The sequence below is a fragment of the Chaetura pelagica genome, unplaced genomic scaffold (genome assembly GCF_000747805.2).
Source record: "Chaetura pelagica isolate M959 unplaced genomic scaffold, ChaPel_1.0 scaffold45, whole genome shotgun sequence".
Taxonomy (NCBI): Eukaryota; Metazoa; Chordata; class Aves; order Apodiformes; family Apodidae; genus Chaetura; species Chaetura pelagica.
The window spans coordinates 4207056-4223818 of NW_009953217.1; the positions used below are offsets into that span (position 1 = coordinate 4207056).

The 16763-nt window shown below is 38.8% G+C and overlaps 1 protein-coding gene across 1 annotated transcript in view; it reads left to right on the forward strand.

Moving 5' to 3' along the window:
- Nucleotides 1-11940, forward strand: part of GOLGA3 (golgin A3) — a 20788-nt gene extending 8848 nt beyond the window's left edge. Inside the window, exons 7-24 of the mRNA XM_009997647.1 lie at nucleotides 1-51; nucleotides 621-823; nucleotides 1196-1333; nucleotides 2276-2437; nucleotides 3229-3597; nucleotides 3912-3989; nucleotides 4260-4523; nucleotides 5012-5106; nucleotides 5456-5672; nucleotides 6307-6450; nucleotides 7065-7262; nucleotides 7562-7678; nucleotides 8155-8294; nucleotides 8765-8897; nucleotides 9107-9229; nucleotides 9650-9814; nucleotides 10507-10670; nucleotides 11646-11940. Of these exons, the coding sequence (XP_009995949.1) occupies nucleotides 1-51; nucleotides 621-823; nucleotides 1196-1333; nucleotides 2276-2437; nucleotides 3229-3597; nucleotides 3912-3989; nucleotides 4260-4523; nucleotides 5012-5106; nucleotides 5456-5672; nucleotides 6307-6450; nucleotides 7065-7262; nucleotides 7562-7678; nucleotides 8155-8294; nucleotides 8765-8897; nucleotides 9107-9229; nucleotides 9650-9814; nucleotides 10507-10670; nucleotides 11646-11853 (2969 nt within the window). The 3' untranslated portion in view covers nucleotides 11854-11940. The remainder of the gene's footprint in view (nucleotides 52-620; nucleotides 824-1195; nucleotides 1334-2275; nucleotides 2438-3228; nucleotides 3598-3911; nucleotides 3990-4259; nucleotides 4524-5011; nucleotides 5107-5455; nucleotides 5673-6306; nucleotides 6451-7064; nucleotides 7263-7561; nucleotides 7679-8154; nucleotides 8295-8764; nucleotides 8898-9106; nucleotides 9230-9649; nucleotides 9815-10506; nucleotides 10671-11645) is intronic.
- The last annotated feature ends 4823 nt before the right edge of the window (nucleotides 11941-16763 follow it).

Genomic DNA, 16763 nt, shown 5'->3' on the forward strand with positions numbered 1-16763 from the left:
TGCTGAAGGTTGAAGATATGCAAAAAAATGTTCTCACCAGAGACAGCACAGGTGGGATGATGTAAATGTGAATCTTTAAAATTTGCTATTCTGTAAAGCATTTTATTTCAGCATAATTCTGAAGTCTTGGACCCAGAAGAAATTTTAATTGGGGTTTCATTGGGGCCACAGAATGGTCTGAACTTTAATATGATTGCTTTTTACTTTGTGTCACAGAAGTGCCACAGTTTGCAAAGCTGCCACTACCAGCTTGGAGAGGGAGGCATAACTATGTAGCTGACAGTGGACTAATGGCTTTTAGAAAACTGTACAAATACTGTTTTGTAATGATGATTCTATATGTCAGGATACCTGCTTCCTGATTCTTAACTAGTGCAAATTTTCTGCGTCTAAGGAATTTTGATTGATACCTGATACTTCAGACTAGCATTTCCCCTCACTTAAAGGAAAAGCCAGTATTTGTGTAATTAGGCATATATGTTTTGTTCAAAACGAAAGAAAAAAAACCCCAAACAAGCAACAGGACAAGCCAGGGTTGTAGCAACAGGCCTTGAAAATGTGTGCATAAAAGTAGAACCATGAAGTGCACCAGTCCAGGTTCTTTCTTTTCATTTTTCTAGTTCATGACCTGCGGCAGCAGTTGGCTTCCTTACAGAGCCAGCTCCAGAAGGTGCAGCTGGAACGGGCCACACTCACCAATAAGCTGAAGGCGTCTGAAACGGAAATCACTTCGCTCCAGAACGTGCGGCACTGGTACCAGCAGCAGCTGGTGCTGGCACAGGAGGCCAGGGTCAGGCTGCAGAGTGAGATGGCCAATATACAGGTATTATGATGTACTTGCAGGTAGGAGGATGGAGAATCTTATTTTTTATGTTAGTTTTATCCAGAGGACATTGTTTATGAGCTTGGATGAGGGAGCTGGTCTCACTTGTGTGTTCTTCAGGTGGAGAGCAGGCTGGGATGGTGTTTTGTTTTTCATCATGAAGTGTTAGTTCATGCTGAGGCATAAATTTATTTGAAGAACTTCCTTCTGTGGATGAAAATTTTCAGCGCCATGAAATAGTAGTAGAGATAAGGCACAAATAGATTCAACATGTTTGTTTTTTGTTGTTTGGGTTTTTTTAAGCTCTTAAATTTATTGGTCAAATTTTGACTGTTGGTGCTAATCTTTGATAATTATTTTTCCATCCTGTAGGCTGGCCAAATGACCCAAGCAGGTATGTTGGAACATCTCAAACTGGAGAATGTGGCACTGTCTCAGCAGCTGACTGAAACCCAGCACAGATCCATTAAAGAAAAGGAACGTATTGCAGCACAGCTGCAAAATATTGAGGTATGAATGTAGGTGAATTATGTTCCATCTGTGTTGTGTATTTAGATTTTGCAAACTCAAAGCTATTCCAGCTAAGTAACACTGAATGGTTGGTTATATATTGATTCAAGTACTGCATTATAAAAGCAGTAAATATTTCAGAGCAAATCAATCTGCATGACATTACAAACAGTAAGAGGGAGCAAGGCCACATGTTTTCCATTCCAAAGTGATACTTGCATTTTCAGCTCTGGTATTTGGTTTTAATTGAACTTTAAGGGTAGATGTGAATATTCTTTGCCCAGGAACTTTTTAAAGACAAAACTTAATTGGAAGGTAAGCTGAGTAAGTAAAGTGTGTTTTAAGTGTTTGAAATTGCTCAGTACTCATGCTTTTCCTTACTGCCTTCCAGTTAGAAAAGACAGGTGAAATCTAAAGTGTAGTATGCTCACTTTCAGAGTACTTAGAACCTTAAATCACATTGAATTTCAGTGACATTTCTGCATCTTAAGTCTCAAAGGGCAGTAAAACAGCACGTTAGTGGCAGCACCCCATCTATGTTACTTATAGCAATTATGTAAATCACAAGAAATGCTGTTTCACAGAGTAGCTACAGCATCCAAGCAGTCTCTTGTTTAGAATTTTTCCAAATGGCTCAATTTTGATAAGAATCTTTTTTCATTACATCTTGTTTCATCAAGTTTGAAAGGACATTATGTTGTTTAGAGGAATTCTGACTGTCACAAGTATAATCTCTTGATTCACTGTTACTCTAAAGGGTCTTAAGTATGTGAATGGGTGACTTCAGTAAAGACAGAGTTATATAAGGCAAACATCTGAATTATTTTTGCTTGTGTCTTTTCTCTAGAAATGTTACTGATAATTTACCTTTTACTCTTCTTTTTCCCATGACTCCCCCTCTATTGAAATTGTAAAAGTTGATTCCTTGTTTTCCCTGTGCAGGCTGACATGTTAGATCAAGAAGCTGCCTTTGTGCAGATCCAGGAAGCTAAAACCATGGTGGAAGAAGACTTGCAGAGAAAGCTAGAGGAGTTTGAGGATGAGAAAGAACAGCTTCAGAAAATGGCTGATTCTGCAGCAACATTGGAGCAAGAATTGGAACAGGTAGGCTGTTGGGCATCTTCCCAAGGGGAAATACTTATTTGGCTGAGAAGGCAATAATAGATAGTGACCTCTCAACTTCTTTTAAAACCTGAAAGATTGCTGCAAAAATGAAGTCCATATCAAAGTCACTCTGTCCCAGGTGAAAAGGCTCCCTTTGTTTTTTAACCATCTCAGTAACAGAACTTTTTTGAAATTTCAGAATTACTATCTTGTAGATGTTTGGTTTCTTTAGTGAATAGAGTGTGTGATTATTCTAAGCATAGAGAGGATGCAGAGATCCGTGTGCAAAGTTATTAGGCAGTCAGGATATCATTACATACACTTACAGTGTAATAAATCTGTACTTTGCTACAGAGTCCTGCTTTAACCTGCAGCATCACAAAGGCAGCATGTTAAGGGCTGGAATGAGATGATGTGATAGCTCAGTATGATATTCCTTATCATTATATGGCATTATCATTAATAACACTGAATTTACTCAGTATATATCTACTGTGGATACATTTTTCAAATGAACATTTAGAATACTGTGAATCTTACTTAAGAATATTTTAGGTTTGCCATTCTGGTCAGTACTTAGACTGTAAGATCAGAGATGCTGCAGAAGTCAATCAATGAAATTAATAGAGCAAAGAGAAGAAGTGGCCTAGGAAAGGTAAAAAATATTTTCACCCTATGCTGTTTTCTCCTAGAAGCTAAGATATTATTGAAAATGTTTTATTTTTCTTGGAGTGCATTTGGAAAGTAGCATTCAATTTGTTTGAATTTAATCTTTAAATACTACTTCTCAGGTCAAGTTGACTTTGCATCAGCGAGATCTGCAGCTTGAATCTTTACAGCAAGAACATCTAGACCTAATGAAGCAATTCACCCAGATCCAAGAGACACTGCACACCAAAGAGCAATCCCTGGATGACCTGCAAACACAGTATGATGAACTGATGGCCAGATTAGAAGAATTCCAAAGTGATGCTACTTCTAAAGATGACACAATCCAATATTTGCAGAATGAGAAGATTGTCTTGGAAGTGGCTCTGCAGGCAGCAAAAGCAAGCAAAGAGCAACTTGATGAAGGAGCAGCGCGCCTTGGACAAGATACAGAAGTAGCATCAGAAGTCTTGGAACAACTAAGACAAGAAATGGCAGTCAAGTCCAGCCAGGTAGAGAATCCCTGGAAGTGTTGTATTTAAAATAGCTGTTGCAGGGAAGTATTGCCACAGACACATGATAGAGACGTCAACTCTCAGGAACGCATGAAAAGGCTCACTATGTGGGGACCTGTGTGAATGTATTTGTATATAAAACATGGTGTTATTCAGCAGTGCCACTGAGATTCCTAGTCAGAAACAGGATCCTCATTAGATTAGGCCATTGGTACAAGCATAGCAAAAGATACTGTCACTGCTTGAAATAATGTAGAATATGACATTTGGCATGTAAAGAAATGTCTTTGCTTTTTTTTCCCTTCTGGCAGGTAGAAAATCTGCAACAAGAAAACGCCAGCCTTAAAAAACAGGTTCAGAAAGTGAAGGAACAGTTTCTGCAGCAGAAGGTAAGCAAAAGCATAAAGAATGTGTGCTATAAACACCCTTAGAGGTTTTTTGTGAACTGCTGATCCATAGAGGTATTTGGTACCTGAGCTTACACACAAATCTTTGAACCAAAGTAAATGTTACAGAAGATGAGGCTAGTTTGATTTCTTTTACACCTTCCCTCCCCTCAAACTAAAAGAATATCAGTAAGTACTTTATACTAAATTAAGACTTTACAAATTTAAGAGGAACAGAGGTGACACTGTCCTCTTGAAACTCTTGTGTCCAAGGTAATGGTGGAAGCTTATCGAAGAGATGCAAGTTCTAAGGACCAGCTGATAAGTGAACTGAAAGCTACAAAGAAACGACTGGACTCAGAAGTGAAAGAGTTAAAACGAGAGCTAATGAAAATTCAAGTTGAAAAACAGTCACTTGAATCTGAACATTCAAAACTACAGAAGGAAGTATCTCAGGTTCACCAGCAGATGGTGGAAATAGAAAATCATCTTCAGGCAGTGCAGAAAGAACGAGATGACATGGAAACACGCCTGCAGGTATGGAAGGTGTTAAGCTTTGGACTTTGAGGGTGTTACATCCAGGATATGTGGCTAGTTCTTGGAAACTTAAACCACCTGCAAGTTAAGACTCTTGGTACATATTTAGTATTGTCTATAGATTTGAGCATATTCCTACCAACATTCTGTAAACATGTGACTGCTGATTAACATCTGATGTTAAGTGAGTGGGGAGAAGCAGGCTAGGGGAATGGGAGAGTGAAAGCAATTTTCTTGGTCCCAAAGTGAAGTCCATTTGAGAGCAAAGACCAAACTAAGACTGTTCATTCATGTCACGGTAGTGGCCACACAGGGAAGAATTAAAGCAGAAAGAAAAGGAAATGAGAAAGGAGATGGAGAACCATGGAACAGTTTCTATTTAGAAATGGAAGTAATTTCAGAATTTCATGCTTAATCTTTAATAATCCAACATACAGCAAGCATGCTTTGTTCTTATTGTCATTGATGCTTTTTTCCTACCTGTTAAGGCTTTGCAGTTCGATAAGGAACAAATGGCATCTCTTGCTGAGGCAAATCAGGAATTAAAACAACAAGTAGAACAAATGCAAGAAGAAGCAAAAAAGTAAGTGTTGTTTTAGCAGAGACAAAAGAACTAAAGTATTTCTGTTTCATTGTCATGTTTTTAGTCTTTTGCTCTTTCCTCATCTTCACTTTGGGAAAGCTAAATACTCAGTCAGAAAGAGTCATAGAGTCATTTCCAGGGCAACATGCTGGTTGCATGGTACACAGGAGTTGCAGCTCTTACTTATCAGATTCGTGCTGTAAATTCTGTTGTTTTTAGAGAGAGGGGTAGATACTAATTCACATTGGAGTTTTAGTCTGACAAAAACCTCTTAGTTAGTGTTGAATCTTTACATACTGTTTTCAGGCAGTTCTTTTCACCTGCTGTTTTGTTTTTCTTTTCACCCCAGGGCCATTACTGAGCAGAAGCAGAAAATGAAGCTTCTGGGGTCAGATCTGACAAGTGCTCAGAAAGAGATGAAGGCAAAACATAAAGCCTATGAGAATGCAGTTGGCATTCTTAGTCGTCGGCTGCAGGAATCCCTCACTGCAAAGGAATCTGCTGAAGCAGAGTTGAGCAAACTAAAAGCACAAATGGCTGATGCTGGAAACAACCAGATTGCTCAAGTAGGCACATGTCTTATAACATTGTTAACACAAAGATAGAGCTATCTTCTTAATAAATATAAGTCTGGGCACTGAGTATTTCCTTGACTTCATTTGAGGGAGGTGATTTGGCTTTGGTTTGGTTGTGGATTTGTTTTTTACTTGTATCATTGAGATTAAAAATTGTAATCCAAGCTCAAGAGGATGATCAGACCTGGTGCTAAATTTCCTGATTGGTTTGTTTTTTGTTTGTTTTTGATTTTTTTGTTGTTGGTGGTTTTTGCTTATTGTTGTTTGGGGTTTTTTTAAGGCTCAGCATCTGAAGGTTTTCCAAAATTCTAGATGTTACAGCTTTTTTTTCTCATTAACAGTTAAAAGTTTTTCAGAGTAGCCGGAACATGCTCATATATTGTGCCTCTGATAAGAAAATCAATTTACTGGGGGAAGCCCAAATTCCTTGGACCACTGGAGCAAGATATCAAATACACTAACAGCAGTAGCTGGGTGCAAGGGTCAAAGCTCTGAGCAAGACCTTTACAGGAAGCAGTAGCACCTCATTTAGTATTTGCTAGAAAAGTAGGCTTTTTAACAAAAGCAAAATTATTCCTGTAGACAGGTGATACACTAATCATCTTTGTGATTCCTTTGTCTTTAGGGAAGGATTCAAGCTCTGGAGACAGAACTGCAAGCTGTTAGGAGCAGTAAATTGATGCTGGAAAAAGAGCTGCAAGAAGTGATTTCACTTACCAGCCAGGAGCTTGAAGAATACAGAGAGAAAGTGCTGGAACTTGAGGATGAGGTGACTGCTTGAATTTGCATGGAGGGTAACAACAAAAAGTCCCTGAGAGGCAGGGAGAAATTTGAATACTATAATTTTGTTCCAACGGTGCAGGGAAATCAGAATCTTAGGAGACATTGTGTCAATGCCACTTGCTAATTTTGCTGCCCTGTGCTGGTTATTTGTGGTTTCATGAATCATTATCAAATATGAGAGAAACAGATGAGAGCAAAAAGTAATTCCTGTACTAGATACCAGCTGTGTCTGGTCATGAGATGATGAGGATGCATGAACCATTATTTTTTTACACTATTTGGAGTCATGGATGCTCAGTGAATTTGAGGGCAGGGTGGTGGTGTTCACTTGTGGAGTTGCACGGATTATATGCATATCAACTACAACATCTGAACAGTATTCCTGGATTCTGCTTTCTAGCAAGTATTTTAATCTTCCAAAAAGAAAAAAATACCAAACTGAACTTACTTTGTTAAGTAAGTTTATAAAAGAAAAGCAGGGGGAAAAAAATCCTATGCTGTGCAAACACAATGTTTAATGAAATTAGCTCACAACTTTTTGTGGTAGGAATATGGAGTTTGGTTTTGTTTGTTTGATGTGTCTTTTTTCTTTGTATATAGCTTCAGGAATCCAGAGGCTTCAGGAAGAAAATAAAACGTTTAGAAGAAATTAATAAGAAGATGGCCCTTGAACTGGAGCATGAGCGTGGAAAACTTACAGGTCTCAGTCAATCCAACGCTGCTTTGCGGGAGCACAACAATATCCTTGAAACAGCATTAGCAAAAAGAGAGGCAGACTTGGTACAACTGAATCTGCAGGTATTTGACCTCTTGATACTGTATCTTCAGAAAGGAATTAGCTCATTTTTCTGATAACAGGGTTTAGATATCTTCATTCGTATTGTACAAAGTTGGTGCATTTTCTCCAGGCCTGGGTCTCCCCTGTCTTCTGTAACAGCAGTAATACAGGAGGCTAAGCAAGAGAAAAGAGTTCTCAGTGAAGAGCAGGGAGTTTTGCCATCCCTGCATTGGCTTGTGTCTGTATTTCCTCTGCTGGCACTTCTAGTCTTCCAGAGAGCTTGCACAAATGTTGCGTGTGTTTTTGTGATGTGATACAGGTTCAGGCAGTGCTGAAGCGGAAAGAGGAAGAGGATCAGCAAATGCAACAACTTATTCAAGCTTTACAGGCTTCCTTAGAAAAAGAAAAGTCAAAAGTTAAAGACCTTAAGAAGCAGGTAATGGCTTATCTTTTGGCTCATTTACTTAAACGGTGATTTACATGTAGTATTGGCAAAGTAGCCTGAAACACAATCTGTGCTCAATAGTGTAACTTCTTCCTGCCAGGGTCTGGCTGGAAGATCAGTTGTTTTCTTTTTAGTTGTGGCCTGTGTTGAGCATACTCAGTGATTGCCAGGAAAGTCCAGTTATGACTTGGAATGCATGGGACATATCCTGAAGTGATGACACTTCATCCAAAAATGCACAGTGAAGAAGTCTGGAGAACGTGCTTCTTCCATTATAAACAGTTACTAACTGCCATTAGCATTAGTAGGGATAATAACACTAACAGTAAGATTTTTTAGACAAAGAGAGAAGTGTTACACCTGCACAACTTCCTTCTTGCTTTGTTTTGTACCCTTTTAGTCTAGGTCCCTTTATGATTCACCTAAAGTGAGAAAGTTAAAAAAGGGCATCTTTTATTTTCTGGTAGGAAGCAGCAGCCAAAGCGGATGCAGCACACAACCGGCGTCATTACAGGGCTGCTGTGCTTGAGCTCAGTGAAATCAAGAAAGAGCTACATGCCAAAGAACTGCTTATCCAGGCCCTGCAGGCTGAAGTGGACAAACTGCAGTAAGTAGATATCTGAGTTGTTAGAGAACAGGGAATGAAACAAATCCCCTGAAAATAAAAATACGTTGGTGAATTTTTGGTGCTGCCACTCAGGAGTGATGATGTTGAAGTGTATCCCAGCTTAGCTTGACCATAAGGTGCATACTTGGATTCTAGGTGAACATTTGCATTCTCCTGTCTCTTTAGTTTTGGCTTTTTTACTGCATACTCTGTTGTTTGTAACTGACTATTACCAGTGCTCAAGGAAGTTTATTTGTGATATTTGATGATATATTAGTGCGTATGTCTCATCACATCTTTTTTTGATTTACCTCTTCCTGTGAATGTGTGGCAAAGCCTTCAGTCAAAGCTGTAACTAGCCAGGTTCCATGCACTATCATGTCATTTATGGTTCCATAGCTAACCAGGTGAAGTACTTGTTTTAAAGGACAGCTTGAGTAACTGCTGTGTGTGTTAATCCTGCTGTGCAGGGTAGAGGATGAGAAGCATTCCCAGGAGGTATCACAGTTTCAGCAAGAGTTGGCCGAAACCAGGTCTCAGCTCCAACTTCTGCAGAAGAACCTGGATGACAAACTTCGTGAAGAGCCTGTAGTAAGTCAAGAGGTAAAGACTGTGCATTTACTGTGTTTATCCTAATTTATGATGCATGGTACGAGTTCATTTGTCTTTAATACAACCTTTTTAATGATATGTTTTCTTAGAAAGTGAGACATAATAAGATATTTCAGATTTTGTGGTTGATTGCACTGGTAGATAATTCTGAAGATACTTAAGATCCTTTTTTTTTTTTTTTTTTTTTAACCTTCTGGCAGGTGGAAGACCTTAAATGGGAAGTAGAACAAAAAGAAAGAGAAATTGAAACACTTCAGCAGCAGCTGGATATGAATGAACAGCGCAGCCGCAAGGAGTTAGAAGGGGTTCAAGTTGTCTTGCAGGTATTCCATCTACTCTGTGGAGATTCTGATGGAAATCTGGTATTGCCTAGGGGGATAATTAAAACAATATTTTTATTGTTTAAAAGCATACTTACACTCTTCTGATACTTTTTTTACCTAGTTCTTTTTTCATAGAAACCTATTAACTGTGTTTTTTCCAGCATATTTACATTTTTCAGCTTTACTCTGACTGTGCTGTGAGCTGCTTATTTCCTTGACCTTGTGCAATTAAAATAGACAACTACTTTTTTGAATCCAGTTTCTGGTTTTCTGCCAGGGTAAATGGACTTCAAATAGCAGTTTCATGTGTAGTGTCTTTTTCCAGTTTGCCCTGGAAATGGAAAAAACCCAAACATGAGTTGGCTGGAATTTTTATACCATCTCCCTGTGTCATGTTGATTCTCTTTTTTTCTCATTTAGAATATCAAGACAGAGCTGGAAATGGTGAGGGAAGACCTGTCAGTGACTCGTAAGGATAAGTTTATGCTGCAGGTTAAAGTGACTGAACTGAAGAACAGCATGAAGTCACTGCTGCAGCAGAACCAGCAACTGAAGCTGGATCTGAAGCATGGGAAGATGAAGAAGGTATTTAAATAGAAAGAATGCATGTTGTAGGGTACCAGAAAATACTCTGCTAGTGTGTCTGTCCTCTCCATACTGTCTAGTTTGTCATTATTTAGCAATTTCAAAAGGGAACTATCAGTGGTTTCTTTGAGTTTTCTGGTTTGCTACTAGTGCACAGAAAATGCAGTTAAAGTAGAGCTCTTGCTCTTTCCCTCCCTGAAGTAAACCTCTCACTTAGTGAGACAGAATTTTGTATGGAAGACTCTATTTCATTATTTTAGACATTGGTCCTGATACCTCATCCAGCAGGTTCCAGAATTTCCAGAAGGGTTTTATTTATTGTACTAAACTGATTATATTTTTTTCTGAATTGTTCTGTTAACCATACTGAAATAATGCTTTTAAAATTTGTTGTAAAGATCCAGGTAATTTGCTTTAAATCCTTCCTGGTTTATTTCTTTAGTAGGGTGAGTTCTTGAGTAGGTCCTTCTAGGTGCTGTTTGTTTAGTTAAGAGCATGGGAAGCAGATGAGATGAGGTTAGGAACTTTTGCTTGTGATCTATGAGACTTTACATGAATGAGCTTCTGATTCCTGCTCTATAATGCAGATGTTTACCAGACATGTGATGTGAGACTCTTTCTGTGTGGTAAAAATGACACTGATGAAATAACTTAATTCTATTTCTGGCTCTTCTTTTTTCTCCTTTAACCAGAGGAAGGAACTGAAAGGAGAGAATAACTCTTCAAATCCTGCGACTCCAGTCAAGATTCCTGATTGTCCAGTGCCTGCTGCCTTGTTGGAAGAACTGTTGAAACCATCAACAGCTGTGAGCAAGGAGCCTTTAAAAAATCTGAACAGCTGTCTCCAGCAATTGAAGTATGACCTTTTATTTTCAACCATATTAAATGATCTTAAAAATGTTTCCAATAAACCAGCTGCCAGCCTGAGGGAAAAAGGATTTGTAAAATGAGTTATTTTCCTCTTACTGGGACTATATTTAGGACAGTAGGATGTTCTGTTACTGTTAAGTGCTTGCTTATATGGTAGGGAAGGAAGCCTTTACAATAAACTAGACAAAATGTCCATCCTAAATCATACACAGCAGAAGAAACCAGAAATACCTATTTCTGATTGTTCTTGCTGGTGGAAAAAACAGTGTTTCTTTCTTCATGGCATCAGAAGGGCTGCTCATGATAGGAGCCCAGGCAGTATTTTAATGAGAAATCTACAGATCAAGAGACACTACCAAACATAGGTTTTAAAGTCTTCCTTTACAGGGTTGCAGATGTGATTCTGAGCAGGGAAGCTACAGCTTGAGGGAGACAGGGAGATCAGCTTATTAGTTGAGCTGAGCTGCTACTCTCACCTCAGTTGATGTTCGAAGGGAGTGAGTCTGTGATAACAGCCTGTGATCTGTGCTACCAGACTAGTCACTTTGCTAAGCTGGTGTCTGACTAAGTCATAACATGTTTATCTAGGGTTTTCTCTTCTAATTTCCTCACCTCTACCTCCTGTCTTGTCTTTTATCCCACAAAGAGTACCACGTTCATCAGGTTGCAGTCACTAAGTGTACTGATTGAACAGTTCTGCATCATCCCTGGCAATTAGTACATGCAGCAAAGGAGCTGCTGCATTATTGGCCCTTGCTTTTGAATTAAGCAGATTGTATTTGTTTTGTTCCAAAATTAATGACCGACAATTCCTAAGCTTCCTGTAGATTTCTTTTTCCCATAGACAGCTAGAGCTTAGATTTTCTTGGAGTAGGTGTCAAGACTCAGAAAAGTAAGTTTCTTATCTTGCATTTAGCTGTTAGCTTTCTGCTGTTAATTGTTGCGTTTTTCTTCTCCAAAGGCAAGAGATGGACAGCCTCCAGCGTCAGATGGAGGAACACACCATCACAGTACATGAATCAATGTCTTCATGGACTCAGATTGAGGGGCAGCTAATGGACCTTACCTCAGCTAGTCCTGCAACTGCAGCAGACCAGCTGGAGATTCCTACTGTAGATGAAAAGAAACAGAATTGTAGTGTGAGTGACGAGGAAGCTCTGACACTATAACCTTGTTACCAGTTGTCTTTCTTCCTATTGCTTTAAGTATCTAAACAAATCTTTATCAAAGTTATTTATTTATTTCATGTTCAAAAACGGTGTTCAGATTTGTGCTTTTGCCTGTAGAAGCAAAAGGCATGGTTTTGAGAAGCTGATGTAGTATTAAATATAGAACATGCTATTCCAAGGACTGATTTGAAACTTTGCCATAATGATTCTATCATGTTGGGGACCGCCAAATGGTAAATCTAGCTTATTTGGTGGTTTAGGAGGAGATTCAGATGAAGACTTAAAATTAGGTCAAGAGAGCATCTGGTTCCAGGTATGTATTTCTTCAAACTGGTTGAGTTTTTTTATGGACTGTTACTTATGTAACATCTGGGTTTTGGTGCTCTGTTTTGTTTTTTAATTTCGTGAGAGTGGGTGTGTGTTATTTTCCCCCATCTTGGGTTGTATCCAAATCACAGGGAAATTTAAGTTCTGCTCGTGGTCAGCCATTAGCAGTGCTTGAGAACTGAATATGCTGAGCATCCTCTCTTTTCCCTCCTATAAATCTTAGTCTTGAACTTCAAATTACAGATATCTGTACGTAAAGACAAAAAATTAATATGAAGCCATTTCTAGTTATGGAGAATCATCTATAGAAAAAGAAACAAGACTATAACAAAAAGCAATGCAGACCAGTATGTACCTTGGGCAGATTTGCCTGGAATGTTTGCAGAAGTGTCAGTTTTTCTCTCACAGTTGCAGGCCAGTAGGGAGCTTTGCTTCACTGCACAAACACTTCTTGCACCTTTTTAGTTCAACTTTTGAAGTAGACACCCTTGAAAAAAGGTATGTGTGTAATATATATATATATAAGAAAAAATAATAATTTTCTGACTTTAAATATCTGATTTAATATGCTTATAATATTGTAAGTTAAGTCTGACATGAGGGGGTTTTGCTACTGTCATTGTTCTAATGTTACATTTAAGTTCTCTGTCTTTTGGCATACTGTACAAATGGCCTAGGGAAATTAGCCCCTAAAGCCAGAGCTTCTAGAAATGTAATTATTTTTACTTTAAAAGGCAAAATTATAATGTCTATAAAATTATTTTTATTAGCTTTATCTTTTCCCACTGTATTCCCATACTTCTTGCACCCTCTGTTACAAGATGTCCACCATGAAGGACAAGTTGGTACTGTGGCAACCCCTCTGAAGAGCACCTTGACTGGACTGTTATTCACACATCCCACTTCAGATTCCTTCACCTTTGGCTCCATTGCTCCAAGTAAGGCAGCATCCAGCCAGCCCTCCTCGCTCACAAGTTCAGGGTTGGAACTGCTGTCTCACCTGATGTGTGAAGTGCTCAAGCACAAATCAAAAGATACGTGACAGATTTGGTGGAAGATTTAGTGGCAGCTCATGTACTAGAGTGTTCCTGTCTTTAAAACTTAAAGGAAACAGTTCAATTATATCCACTATAGTTTGGCATAAAAAAATAATCTAATAAGTACAAGTAAATTAAGTCCTTGGGGGGGAAAAAAAAAACAAAACACAAAAATTCTGGTTAACTTATTTTCTCAAAGAGACTGTTGCTGCCTTTGGATGAGTTTGATTGATTGGGGGTGGGAGTGTGTAAATGTCAGCAGTTTGCTTAGCAGTAAGGCTAACAATGAGCAAACAAACGATATCCCTAAACCCACCCATTTTTATTTAAAGTCTAATTTCTCATATTTACCAATTCCAGCTCTAATCCAGTGGAACACTGTGCATGTCGAGTGTCTATATTGACTGATTTCATCTCACTCAGCTACTGGATTTTAACTTAACATTTTATTGGGATCAAAGTCAAGTGATGCTAAAAGTCAAGGTTTTGAAATTGGTGAGGGAAGAAATGCATTATTGTGGCATCAGGTGCCCACGCTACAGAATTACCAAACATGTCAAAGAAAAGTCAAAAGCTTTAGACTAGCTCAGACATGTTCATGTCTGCACATGCTGCTGCAGTCTGGCAGGGTGAATGGTACTGATTATCTTGCTGTTGTTGTGTTCTTGAAGTTGCCTGTATATTAAGCTTGAAGAAGAAAAAATGTGCAGTGTTGTTAAAGAACAAAATTAGAACTACATAAAGAATAATACATTTACTACAAAAACTATCAAATGTTCAGGAGTTTAAAGAAAACAACACTTTTGCAGCATTAACAGTGCTGTTCATTTTGGTAAATATGTTGCCTACAAATAAGAATCCATTATGTTTTAATCTCTTAATTTTGGCAATAGTTGTATGGATAACGTTTTTTTTTCTGGTACCAAAGAAGCCAGAATTGTTAGAAACCTTCATAGTTGTCCAGAATGTCTGCTCTCCTTTTCCTATCAATAATCTTACTGCATCCAGTTCTCAGTACAGTGCTGCATTTTTTCACTAGCTCCTTATGAAGACATCTGAGCTCACACAATCCAGTAACTTTAGGTGGCTGTTTTTCCTTTGATGCATGAGGGAGCTGTTGTGAAATGCTCAGATCAGATTTCTGCATTGACCCACCTGTCTCTCTGAGCATATCTGGACATTTAGCATTTTCACTTAAATATTCATCATGGGTTTTTTTTGTATAAACAGAAGAATCATGCCATTTACACTTAAATAGGGTACAGAGTGTGAGACTTGAGGGCCTGAACCTGATGAAGTACTAAGTTATGGAAGTTACTGGGAAGCTTTCTAGAAAGAGCACACAGCATGTGGTAACAGCAAGGCCTTTTGTTTCTTTATTATCCACAGAAGTAGTTGCTGGTTTATTTAAAAAGCCTCCCCATGAGGCTGAACATGCTCATACAAAGCTTCAGGTCTCCTCTGTGTAGGCAATAAAACCAACTAGTTGTAGGAATGAAAACTGCCTCCCCTCTGCCTGTCACATCACTGCCAAAATACATCAAAGGAAAATCAGTGCCTCATTAACACAGGTGTGTTTTTAGAAACTGAAGAATAATCTCTTCAAGAGTATTTTCATCCAAGTGCTACAACAGTGTATTTTTGGTGTCTGTTTCTTCAGTGGTTGCTACCTATTAATCCAAGTCTTGTTGATGAAGGAGAAATGTCACTCATGTGAGAACGCTTCCCAAGTGATGAAAGCTGGAAAATGCTGCAGCATTAGTGCTGCAGGTGCTGCTGGGGTTTTGAGGACTCATGGAAAAAGTCTGCATTTGAAAAAACAAACAAATAACAAAAAGAAACCAGCAAAACCTACAGTGGGGGAAAAAGAAAAAAGGTAGTTACTGAGTGTCTGGTATTGCTGAGCAGTGTGTAATGCTCCATTCTCTTGTCTTCCAGATTTCTTGGAAATACTTGTGCACTGTATTGGGATCAGCTGAGCTCCCCATCTGCTCATGTAATGGGAGGTTCTGATCTCATACTATTTATCCAGGCAATATCCTAGCTGCAATCTATGAAAATTTCAGATATGCAAAGAGCAGAGTAATATCCACAGGTAAACTCCTAGTGCTTGTATTTTCATAGGTTACTTATTCCTTTTTAGGGGAATGAACTGCAGTAGCAGGATGTTTTAGTGCTAGTTACAACAGCATTGAAGGGGCACTGCAGACAGATGGTGTTATCAATATAAATTTAACTTAAAGATGGTAACCAATTCACTCCTGGTGATGCAAAAGCTTGTGATACATGTTTTATGGAAGTGCAGATAGTTGCATGTGACTCACTCTGACCAGAGCCTTCAAATATTTTCATGTGAAAGCAGTTAAGAGTCCAGAGTAATTACTAACGCTCATCAGCTGTCATCTGATCATCCCTGCCCTCTACTCATGTGTGGTCTCGGGCAGTAGGGCACTAGTTTCCAACACAGATGCACACATTTCTAGGATAAGGAAAGATGTTCTGGATATTGTCAAGGAAATACCATTCCTTTTTATACATGACATTCAGTAATGTCTGCTTTGGCTGTATTTGTAAAGCTAGAAGTTCATCATTTCATGTTCTTGAGTGGATGACCCAGGGGACGGAGGAGTTATGCTATGTACAATTAATGTTTATGATCATACAAAGCATGTTGATTATAAAAACAATGTGCATAGGAATTCCTTTAAAAGTTTTGTGCAATAAACTATTTTTGGTAAAAGGCTCCATGTTGTTTTTACTTTCATTAAAGAGAAATTGGTATCACCTTCTGTTTGGTTTTGGACAGTAATTGTTATGTTTAGGATTCTGAACAGCACAGCCACCTTTAAGGAAAAAAACCCAACACCTTATTTTGAATGAATGTTATTTCATGTTGATTATTCACTTATGTCTCACACATTTAAAATTAATTGTGCTTGAATTTCCATTGCTTTTCCTCAGTTTGCTGAACGTGTCAGGAAAAAAATGAGTTTACATCTCTTGGCCTGCATTTGCCAACGTATGAATGTTGAGTGTACAAAATGGACCAATGCAGACTAGTTGCCTTGGTTCTAGTTTAACCAATTGCAATGATGAGGAACGGCCACCTTGTTTGCAATATGAAAGTGTGAGCTAAGGGGATGTTGTCAGCTGCCTGTTGAAGGTCTGCCTTTTTGTCTTTGTCATTTAAAACAGCTTTTACTACAGGTAGCTGTACCTGTAAGGTAGTGATGCTGCACCTAATGGGATGACTTGATGTCTGAACGGACTTGTTTCCTTCTAAGGCACTAGGGCTTTCTTCTTAATGACTTTCCACCTCTGCTGGCTTATCTAAGACTGCTGCAGTGTTCTGAGAGTAATGCTTAGACTGGACCTTCCTTTTTAAAGGGAACTTTCAAATTGCATGTGTCTTCCCAAGCACCAAGCCTTTTGCAAGACACAAGCCTCGGGCCTGTCGGAAGAACGACTCGGTGCAGCTCCAGATCGTCCCTGCCTGGTCGTGAAAACCATCCTTCGAGCCGCGCCTGCAGCAGGAAAGGAAGCAGG